Raw genomic sequence first — 12,500 nt, 5'->3', positions numbered from 1 at the left:
CTGGATATACAAACATACACACACACACACACACACACACACATATATATATATATATATATGTGTGTGTGTGTGTGTGTATAATTATAATATATAAACACACACACACACACACATATATACTGTATATATATATATATATATATGTATATATACATATATGTATAAACATATATATATATATATATATAGATATATATATATATATATATATACATATATGTATAAACATATATATATATATATATATATGTATAAACATATATATATATATATATATAGGCCTATACTTATATTAGGGCATGATCAGCGGAAATACCAGACGTATAAAAATTTGGTCTCTCTCCGTCCATTGGATAAGGGGAGAGAAAGTAATCATACCCTGGTGAGAGGGGGTACCCGGAAAGGAAGGAGGGAAAGGGTAGGAAGGGTTGAATCTGTATGCGCGCGTGTGCGTGCTTATCCATCCACATATTTAGCCATTGTTATTGACGGGTCGCGTACAGCAACGATAATAATAATAATAATAATAATAATAATCCAGCGTGATAATGTTCAAGATTTAAAGTATTGTAAAGAATCTAATTTTCAGATTAAAGCACAATGATAATGAACTTGAAATGTAGGCTACTGGAAAAAAAAATAAATAAAAAAAAAATAACGAGAAATTATCATTTTATCTTACTAGACTACATTTTTTTTTTTTTTTTCTGGTATAGTTAACGTTGTAATGCTTAACCCATATGTTGGTTCTATTGGGCTGTCCATTTTATAGCTAGGCTACATTTTATATTCTCAAATATCGGAAGATGATAGCAATAGTATTTAGAGGGGCACTCAGTAGAGCACAGACCTCCGCCACGGCAGCTAATTGCTCGACCTTGGTCTTTGACCTAAGACTTTCAAAATTGAATCACTTCCACGTCTCAGCATAACAATTAATCCTTGAAAGTTTCACTACTCTATGAGTATAATTGTGGCCAGGAAGTTATTCACACACAAACAAACAGGGGTGAAAACATAACCTCCTCCCAACTTCGTTTGCGGAGGTAATTAGAAACCAACAAATTGAATCTCTCTTAACTTCATCACTGAAGGAAAGCTTGTGTGGTTATCAGTTGTCGCAATTGATATTGTCTTGTGGATTGTCATTCAAACGCATTCTATCTGCAAAAGTTGTTCAACAATAAGGACCTTTTTAAGTTTTCATGATTCATAGAATATTTTCACGAACATGTCTGTTTCTTTATTCTAGTTCTTTTGATCAAATTCATTTTTTTTTTCTAATTTTGTCTTTCCTGACTCAGTCAACGTCAGATTACTGGTTCCTTTCTATCCTACGTTTCTCGCCCTATTTGAAATAAAATCCTGAAAAGAAAATAATTAAACGTATTATTTCCTTCGCTCTTTCACCAGTAGCCTACCATGATATAAATCTATTCTTAATCAAAGAACTGGTATTTCTGGAGTCATTTTGAAAGCCTGATTTGTTTTCCTCTGCTATTCCAAAGGACGGGTTCATAGGAATATAGGATATTAAATATTGGAAAATTCTAGTTATGACTAAGGTTTCTAATAATAGCAGTAACCTTTCTTCGCATCAGTTCCTTTTACACAAAATTAAAGAAAGAATAAAATTGGCTCTACTCACTGACATTACTGTTCAATCGGGATTATACTACATATTAAAGTGTTATTAAAACTTCTAGCACTGACAGACAGAAACAAAGGAAAAATATTTTCTTATGAATGATTAATTTAGAAATTAGGAGACTAATCAAGTAGGGACGGTCTGATTTTCCTTTTTTGTAATGTGAACTTATTTAGAAGGAAATATCCAATTACTTGCATACAAAAGTAACACGCAAACATCAAGTTGTGATTTTTATGACAAATTTTTCGACAAATGTTAGATTACAGAAATTATTTCTGTCTAGTTTAAGGTTGGAAATTAGGCTAAGTGAATTAGGGCTTCTGATCTCATGAGTATTTTAACTCTAACTGAGTCATAATTAGGGTTCTCCGAGGGTTAATGGATTTTATGCAATATAAAATTATGTGCTTATTTTGCCTGTTCCACACATCCAGCGTTTCTCTAGCCGATTCCTAGATTGTTAGTGTTATTACTTGCCAAGCCACAACCCCAGTTGGAAAAGCAGGACGCTATAAGCCCAGGGACTCCAACAGGGAAAATAGCCCAGTGAGGAAAGGAAACAAGGAAAAATTAAATATTCTAAGAACAGTAACATCTAAATAAATATCTCCTATATAAACAATAAACAATAACTAAACAAGAGGAAGATAAATAAGATAAAATAGTGGGCAAGAGTGTACCCTCGAGCTAGAGAACTCTAACCCAAGACAGTGAAGACCATAGTACAGAGGCCATGGCACTACCTAAGACTAGAGAACAATGGTTTGATTTTGGAGTGTCCTTCTCCTAGAAGAGATGCTTACCATAGCTAAAGAGTCTCATCTACCTTTACTAAGAGGAAAGTGGCCATTGAACAATTACAGTGCAGTAACCCCTTGGGTGAAGGAGAATTGTTTGGTAATCTCAGTGTTGTCAGGTGTATGAGGACAGAGGAGAATATGTAAAGAGTAGGCCAGACTATTCGGTGTGTGTATGTAGGCAAAGGGAAAGTGAACCGTAACCAGAGAGAAGGATCCAATGTAGTACTGTCTGGCCAGTCAAAGGACTCCATAACTCTCTAGCGGTAGTATTTCATCGGGTGGTAGGGTTTGCATGTTTTTGAATAAAACAAAATGTTGCAGTTATTCTGGTATCCACTTGATAATCACTCTCAAATAAATGCTTTGTTAGCACAAGTAGGACAAAACTGTATCACAGTCTGGATGTCTGGAATGATAGTTAGCTAAGGAGGAATGAACAAAAAAGCAGCTAAAGAGAATAGGATACGTTACTCCAATGTACCCTTTTACTGTCACTCGTGTTCTTCATCTTTGTATGTCATTAAAGGTGAAATCGATTAACTGTGATAACCATTGATATTTGGTCTCTATATATGGTAGAGTTGGTATCACTGGCTGGTCGGTTAACAGAACTGGGTTGGGAGTGGGACCTCCATCGCAACACTGTCCCGTTGTCATGCAACTTGGTTGGATCTACAAACTGCGTAACTTGAAACTAACGATGACTTCGCTTTTATCAGGCGAAATTATGAAGAGAGAGAGAAAAATATAGACAATCTAATAATAACGCCATAGTATCTACAGGTTTGTAACAAGATTTTACAAGACTCCTTTTTTTTTATCTGGAGGTGCATCTTGACTTTTTAGATCATTCTGTTACTTAACTTTAAGGGCTGTTTTTCTGGTCCTATACAGCAGGGGAACCCTACTCTCTACAGGACCTTCACAGTCATTTTATCATGTTCAAGCAAAAGCATTCAACATTTCACACTGCATATTACTCTTTTATTGACTGAATAAAAGAATATTCAAAGAAAAGTGTTTTGATACTTTGATAAGCAGTATTTACATTCGAAGGCACAGTTACATTAGATATATGACTTTCAAGGGAACATGTCACGCCTATAGTGTCAGAAAAAAAGGTTTCTGAGTGTTTGGGTCAAATTTTGTGAGTTTGATTCGTTTTGCAGTATGGTAAATTAGCTGATGTCTTTATTTTCAATTTTCAGTGATTTTATCGATAAATATTATTTCTACATCTTGTATAGTGATTTTGTCCTAGTGCGTGCTCCTCCACACATTCCAAGGCAAAACAATTGCTATTTCTATTTACATAATATTGTGTCTTTTCTTGTAGTTTACTTTCTGGTATACCTATTTAATTTCCTCGCCTTATTTTCTATATTGGTTTGTAAATACGTTTTCTAAAATCCGTAATTCAATTCATTTTTTTGTAAAATTTGTTTCATTTGTCCATATTTGAATGCCATAAAAAATCTATTATTTAGTCAATGTAAAAAGGCAGCTGTTTTATGAAAAATATATTTCAACAGAGAATAAAGATGCTTTAAAAAAGTTTTTAGAAGCAACCTTTTTGAGAGATGTTTGTTTTTATTATCCAAATGGTTTGGATTTATGACAGATGATGTCATTCAGGCTTCAGCACAGAATAATGGGATACGTAAGTGCCGGTGTGAGGAAACCTTACAGTTACTCAGTGAAGTCAAATTTAATGAGTGTGGGCAGCAAGATTGAAGAAAATGACGAGATAGGAAGTAAAGTAGAAAGGATTGAATTGTAGATAAATAGATATGTTACGTTTCCTATGAAATAGCCGATTGTGTCCGCCGTTGTGCTAGAGTTTTAAGGAAACCAAAGAGATATGCCACAGATGCATTAGTCTGAAATAAGAATTATGCCCATACCTTAACCTGACCTAGAACCCAGTCATTACTTAGGAGGCTACTCCAAACTGTGACTCCCTTTGACCACGTTGCCACATTTTAAATCGCATAATTCTATTAAAAGACTTTACAAGGTTTGAGCATTTCTATTCAACAATAACTTTCATAATGCTAGCGTGTAGTCCTACATAAAATACTTGGGTGAAAATTTCTAAATTACAATACAATATTTATAGAAAGTTCTTTTTAACAGAAATTCTTTTATATATCCAGAAACTGAAATATGTCGGTATTTTGTCGAATATCCAGCTCTCTTCTAACACTGATTTCTCTCTTTGAACAGATACCTTGTGTGCTAATTCTTCCGACCAGACAGAATGCATGAGAAGGGTAAGTAATCACAAAAATGTGGAGTGCGCAATTCGAAGCTTTTGACCAATTCACATGATCAGAATAATTATGAAACGAACTTTGGTAAATTTATTCCACTAATGAAAGACAGGAGGATAAACCATTTCTCCTATATGATAAAAAGCAAGTGTCAGACTGCTTATACATTATATAAATAAATAAATATATATATATATATATATATATATATATATATATATATATATATATATATATATATATATATATATATATATATATATATATATACAGGTTTCAGTCACGCTCAGCTCTCCCCGCCTCTCGGATAGTAGGGAAAGGGACTAGTCATACTCTGGTAAGAGGGGGAGCATGTGTGTGCAGTGTGTGCATATCAATCTAAAAATATAGCAGTAATTTTTGACGGGTCGCGCACAGCAGTGTCCTTAGAAAATTAAAATGTTTCACTGTAATAAAAGAAGAAGACTCGCTTGTATTTACGAAATGTCCAACAGTGAAACTATTGGGGAAAAACTAAAAATTAATGAGCAACTTACGAAGTTTGTCATGAAAGAGAATTACGTACAATATACATAAAAAAGTTTATTTAGAGGCTCATTGCAGTAGTAAATTTTGATTGTAAAAAATAAGTATCTAAAGCTTCGGTTTCTCTTCATACTTGACATAAAATTAAGCACAATGTTATATTCAAATAAACTAGATTTTTCAATATGTATTGACAAACATTCAAAAACTAACACTACAAAAGATTAATAAAAAAGCAAATGAAAATTAGTAATCATTAGGAAAATAAATCGTGATTTAGAATAATCAGGAAAAACAAAGAAGTCGAAGGAATCTACTGCACATTAAAAGAACAGACCCATGAAGCACTGACAAAACGGCAACTACTTACCCAAATACCTGCAAAGTGCACACCTTATATTAGGCTACGGGTGGTCACAGAATCATTAATAAAAACACAATCATGAACGCTACAAACTGCACGGAGTAACAGAAGCAGTAATACAAACCCATTGAAGTTCCCACAAAGTGTAGAAAAACATGATGAATACTAGAAAAGCACTCTGCGAGTGCAGACCTCCACCACGGCAGCTTATTTCTGGAAACCAGCTAGCCATCCCTAGAATCAATTTAGATCGTATTCGTATTTGTAGTTTGCGTGACAACCATGTGCGAACTCGGGTTTACTGGTTAGGGTCAATTCGGTTGACCTTTTGCTCGACCTTGACTTTGACCTTTGCCCTAGAACTTTCAAAATTGAATCACTTCTACGTCTTAACATAGCAGTTAATCCCTAAAAGTTTCACTACTTTATGAGTAAAATTGTGGCCAGGAAGTTCTTCACAAACAAACAGACAAACAGGGACGAAAACATAACCTCCTTCCAACTTCGTTGGTGGAGGTAATAAACACACCTTGCAGATTAAAAGCTATGATACTAAGAATCGTCAGTGAAACAAGCCTCTGGAAGAATGACATACAATGCAATAAGCCATATAACAAAATGTGAACAAAAAAAAAAGTACAAACAAAAATTACATAAAATCAGTAGTCAACCATAGTGGGGAAAAATATAAAACCAATAATCAACTTTTGGCCAAAGCTCAGAAGTCATGAAACAAAGAAACATCCAAGAAGAAGAAGAAAGCACAGAAAGAGAAGAGACAAGATATATCCAAAAAGCAAAGATTAAACCACCAAAAGAAGATGCTAATAAAAGATAGAAAACCATGGAACAATAAGAAATCAAGGAGAAATGACATTTAATTGACGAAAAGGAATGCAAAATAGGCACAGAATTCTTAGGTGACAAAGAAGTGTCTAAAAAGCCAAAGAAACGTAAAAAATAATTGAAAAAAGCTGGTAAACAAGAGAATAGTCTACATCGGGACAGTAAAACCATGAAACTACAGAGAGGATCCCTTGAGAATATGCATATACACAGGTCAGAAGAAAAAAGAGCCACCAGACAGCAAAATGCTCGTAAACCACATAAATAGCCGCTACAACTATGGGATATCAATGGCAAAACAGCTGAAGTAGTCATAAAACATGACAGGAATTTCTGCAATAGGCATCCATCAAACACAAAAAGAATAAACTTCACAATAAAGACACTTCCTCAAATTACAGAATTCCCAATAGAGCAACTGGATCATAAAGTACCAATTAAATACTGAGATACGAGGTACCTAGGAAAACTAAATTTTGATAAAACCTTAAGACTAGAATAATTAAGCTTGGCATATAAAGTAACTAGGACCACCAAATTCGATTAAAACAACAATAAAAAGTAAAGGTCATAAAGAGCCAGTGGTGCTGCATTTTTAATTTGTTTCAATAATACAAAATTTACCTCAGATCATATTCCTGGAAAAATTATGCCTTTCAGTCTTTACGTGACATTGTGTATTTTGATGCCTTTTCCTATATTTAAGTGGAGCAAGTAGACTATTTAGAACTTTGCGTAATTATCTACAAATATTTCCTTAATATTCATATGCCGAAGAACTAGTAAACATACAATGAACCAGTCGGTCACAAAACATAAAAAAAAGATATTCTGGGGCACAAATCATAATGAAGTATCTCAAGCTGTGAGGGACCAAAGATCCAATGACAAAGCAGACAAAGGCCCAACAACATATAGAAGACCACAAAGCATCGACTGAGCAATCAGGGACCTAAATAGCTAATGAAACAGATGTTGCTTTGAAACCTTACCAAACGGGCAGAATCTCAGAATGATAAAGCAACTGTCAAGGCCACTAAAAAAGGTCAGAGTTAAAAAAGCAAAGAATCAGCTGATAACATGTAGTACCATGAAAGTGGGCAGGTCATCAATGATGCAGCTAAGTCTAATATGTTACCTAATAGTGGAATAGAGAACCAAAGAGGATTACAGGCAAAAATTGTTTATGGAAGCACTTAGGGACATGTACTCTAATGTAGGCTAGTTTCCAGGGAGCCACAAAGTAGCACTATGAATCAATGGAGTGGTCATTATAGCCCCCAGAATGTAATGCTTAATTGCACCACCCACACCTACAAAACACCAAATCAAGGTCACAAAGTAGACTAATAATGTAATACCCAAATACAAACGTTAGAAATATAGATGAAAATCAGAGATATTAAGCACTAACAAAATAATTGTAGCTTAAAAGCACCAATAAACCAGGAAGAGAGCTTGGAGATAGAGAGGTAGATTAACAATGAAGGCACAAATCTTCAATGAAACAGACCAGGTCACAAAGCATTTCATAAAGTCGCAAAGATCATGAAGTACCAATTAAACGGGATTAATACAGTATCCAATGGTCTATTTAACAATAAAGCACCCGGGAAATTCCTAGTCATGAGAAGCACCTATGGTCACCTAACACCATTGAAATACTAATGATGCTGCCTGGATCATTAAAACTCCAATAAATCAGCCATGTCTCATAATTCCCAGGGACAAGCTGCTCCTCAAAGCACCAATGATACAGCTGGCACCATGAAGTTGCAGTGAACTAGCTAATACTATCTATAAAAGACATACAAAACCCCCTAGCCATTTAGTATCAATGAAGTTGTAGAAGCCACAAAGCAATAGTAGAGCAGTCATGGCAACAAATTACAAGTCTTCAACTCAAACACAATTCTAAAGTTGCTATAATAAAATATGTTAACACTGCAATGACAAAGCTACTACACACTTAGGTGATTTTTTCACTGATTTGGATGAGGGGAGAGTTAACAAATTTTTTCCTAATTCATAAAATTTACAAATTTATTGCTTGCTAAACTAATGCTGTTAGGCAGGAATTTTGTGAGGAGTTACTGAATGGTAAAGTTATCGGGTAATTTTTTGCTTAACTGAAGATTGTTTTACAAATTGTAATTTGATGTGCTTTCAATGTTTTTAATTTGAGTTGGTAGCTTAATTTCTAGGTGTGATAGCATTCACATATTTTTTTCTCGTATAAATTAATGGTATTTTCTTTTCCACTATATACTATTTTATCTTATAAAATTTTTTATAGAAACTCTCTACTTTCAGTAATTGGGGAAACCTATAATTTGCTACTTAGAATGTTATGAATTCTCTATTTCAAGTTTCATCTCTAATATCTATGATTACTAACTTTTCCTAATTTTTCTACCCTCAGGTTGAAGTCTGCCGTAGTATGCACAGAAATAGCCATCAGCGAACAAGAATGCACGAAGTTCTTACCAACTGTGCTACACAGCTCAACATTACACTCCCAAGTGGTATGTCTCATTCATGAAGAGTCTCAAGTTTTATTCTAAACACTCTCGAAATTACATTATTTTAGTGAAAATAATCTCTTTTATTCATGTAGAGATTTTGTGCCATACATAAAAAATCATCCTTTCCAGAACGTACCACATTGGTTGAAAAAAAAATTATTAGAAATTTACCAAGATGATTTTGTTCCCCTAAATAGTTGAGAGATCCTGTTAAAGTGAGGTATGCCCCCAAATCTCATAGTTCTATGAAGTTTCACTCTCTGGTTGCTATATGTGCACCCAGTAAGATTAGTTGGAGAGAGCCCTAAAGTAGGTAATTTTTTCATTTATTAGATGTAATATTTATTTCAAAATATTATCCAAACATTAACAATAATCACCATGGTAAAGCTGAATATCTAATCAAAAGGACAGGCAGTTAAAAGAAAATCCTTAATGATTCAGTGTTTACTTACGAGCTGATAAAGCTTAGGTTGTAGTAAATATTGCTGGCTTTGGATAATCTAAACCACAATTGGAAGGAATCAAGATCCAGGTACCCACTTGGAATGGTTGACTAACAACCTGCAGTGGAAAAAAAAATATGAGAAGATTGAGATAAAAACAATGAAGTAAGTATTAGGGTTGTGTCAAGAAAGAAACCTGGAGTCTCACTAAGCATCTAGAACAGAAGGCAACTCTCCTTGGAAACAGAGTATTAAGAGGTATGGGGGCACCTCTTCATTAAGGGAAAGGAATCGTGAAACTGAAGATCTAGCAAACCAACTTTATCTTAAATTTCACAAAATGTAGGACACATGGAGAATATTTTGGTCAGTAGTAGATTGTATGATGGAGAGATAAAAGACCAGTGCAGAGACTAGGAGATGATGAAATGATAACCTCTTGGATAGTCTAAATGCACTGCCCAGTAGAGACCAACATTACTGGATTTAGATATTGCAAAAAGAGTCAACAAAAGTCTGATACATGTAGCAATAATTCACACAGATGACTGAGAGCTAATGAATTAAGTTATTGAGATATAGGAAAGATTACCTTTATATCCAATTAGGAGCCACCACATCTGTGGAGAAAATGCATCAAATTTCACTACAATATGTGTATGATAGTTCCTGAGGTGGAAGATAAAGGAAGATTGGATCTCCAATTTTCTGTGTATGTGGTCACCCAATAGGTTGTACATAGTGGGGCTAAAGCAGCCTGGAACCAAACATGAGGCACTTTGTACTTGATAACAACAAGGTTATCTTGAACTGAACAGTAATGTAGTCCATTCTAAAATACAAGCTGCAAGCCTTAAAGCTATTGAACTCTAACAAACTGGACAAAAGGGAGAGGAAGGGGTATTGAACAAAAGTTGATAGTGAATTCTATATAACTTGGAGGCAAGGCTGTACCTTTATGAACTTAAATTGGGAATATGAACATCCATTTTCTGTCAAGACTGTCAAGCATATTTGAGAGCTGCAGAGATGACCTACCTTAGAATCTGCCGATTTATTTCCACAGACAGGAAATGTCAGAAGGCAAATGCCCCCATGGAGTCTGCCCAACACAATATTGCTATTACTGATGGCGAACTCAGATGAGATAAATCCAAACCTAATATGTTTCAGCAAAGGAAAATCGATAACTATATAGTCACAGTATAGCCATGACTAAAACAGGGTCTATAGAAAGAAACATATAAACTTTAGGAAACAAGGGACCCGTGATACTTTTGAGATTATGTACTGGATTGATTGTTCATTGTAATGTCATAGATTACAGAATTAAAAGAAAAGTATACCGAAATTATCTAATTGGCAAAGAAGTTTTCAATCTCAAAGACATATAAACAAAGCCTGATAGATTCTGACTAACTTCAAGGTCTTTAAGTCATAGGCTACCTATCAAGAAATCTGGTTTTTCGAGGATACTGTCTTAGATAAGCTTGGGAATTACTGTGAAAGAATCTTTGCTTTTAGAGGCCAAAGAGAGGTTCAGCCACATTATCTCACTAGAGATTTTAGCAAATTTTATAAAATGAAAGAAGTAGGGTGACCAAATTCCTTGTGCTGAAGGACAGGCTTTGTCCTCATGACAGGGATTTGAAGTCAAAAGTAACTTGGCAAGGATTCGTTTTGTTTTTTGTACCCTCCAAGTGACACATAGGGGTTTGAACAACGATCTTTAGAAGATTGGATACGTAGGCAATTTTGAGAGAAAATGACTGCAATCAAATTTTGAAATGGTATATGTTCATTTAAATCCAAACTGAAACCATTGTCTTTTCATCCAGGTGCCAATGAAACAAATGCTCACCAAGCTTTTAGAAACTGGATGAGAAATAACCCGGAGGATAAGCGTCGCCTCTTCAACTGCGCTCATGAAGGGCTGGTAAGTTGATTATCTTAAAACTAGTATCAAATCAAATAAAGTACAGTAATAAAATACACACGATATTGGAAAATTTACGATTAATAATTACCTTCTATTCTGGTTTTACCTCTCGCTAAACCTACTTTGTATGGGAGTTTTATTTCTCATAGTTGACGTGATGAACATCAATTTAAATATTTAATCAGCAACTAAAATAAAATATCAGTCTCTACAATATGAGAGAAAATAGCTGTCCAATAAGCGTCTAAAGGTTGCAGAATTAAATGCTTATTATATTAGTTCATTTCCATGTGAACACTAATTGCATCTTCAATATCTTTTGCATAAATAATGTTTAGTAAAACTATGGAGTTTTATTTGACGACGTCTTTAAAAATATTTTTGGATTTCAATACTTTGATGTAGATCACGGAAATATTCTAATTAAACTTTGCTAAAGAGTAACCATTTGAGCCAGAGATATTAAAGTAAACTTTAAATAGTTGACTGTTCAGCCATGCTTTGCAATAATTTTCTTACTTTTTTTTTGTGGGGAGAAGCTTATCAAGCAAATTCCCGGCTACAACAATCTTTTTTTTTTCTATACAATACTGACTTGACTTTAAGACTTATTCAAACCTTACTGAGTATCTCATACAAACTTGAAAATTTTTCCGAAGTAGCATTTTTTGTATGAATGTGACACCATTTCTTATTGGCAGTATAATGAAGATGGGACAATGAACAGAGCAGCAATGGTTGAGAAAGTGAGGACTCTTCTCCAGGATCAGAATGAAGATGCACTTCTGCGGGAGCTTACAAACAGAGTGAATACTTGCCCTGAGGGTGAAAGCGTAAGTAAACATATGTCACATGTTGTCTAGAATCTAGATGCCCTCATTTTGCAGTTAAAAGTAGGCCACCATATACATTTCTAGCAAAATGTTCGGATCATTACAAAACTGAGCTCCTCTTCTTCTATATTATTCCTTCCTCGTCCTTTCCCGCTCCGCTTAATATCTGACAAATAATGTACAGACCATTTTTTCTTCTGTCTGTCAAAACTCAAAATATGGTTTGCTTAAATTCTGCTTGTCCCTTTGTAACATCTCCAACCCTTCATTGTCGTTTTTCAAAGAACATTGTAAT

General features: G+C 34.4%; 1 protein-coding gene across 1 annotated transcript in view; it reads left to right on the top strand.

Moving 5' to 3' along the window:
- The window catches only part of LOC137642071 (uncharacterized), a 15,643-nt gene that overhangs the window by 1,189 nt on the left and 1,954 nt on the right, over positions 1 to 12,500 (top strand). Inside the window, exons 2-5 of the mRNA XM_068374628.1 lie at positions 4,681 to 4,727; positions 8,885 to 8,987; positions 11,272 to 11,369; positions 12,074 to 12,205. Of these exons, the coding sequence (XP_068230729.1) occupies positions 4,681 to 4,727; positions 8,885 to 8,987; positions 11,272 to 11,369; positions 12,074 to 12,205 (380 nt within the window). The remainder of the gene's footprint in view (positions 1 to 4,680; positions 4,728 to 8,884; positions 8,988 to 11,271; positions 11,370 to 12,073; positions 12,206 to 12,500) is intronic.

This window comes from Palaemon carinicauda, chromosome 6, assembly GCF_036898095.1.
Source record: "Palaemon carinicauda isolate YSFRI2023 chromosome 6, ASM3689809v2, whole genome shotgun sequence".
Taxonomy (NCBI): domain Eukaryota; kingdom Metazoa; phylum Arthropoda; class Malacostraca; order Decapoda; family Palaemonidae; genus Palaemon; species Palaemon carinicauda.
This window is presented reverse-complemented; position numbering and strand designations above follow the sequence as displayed.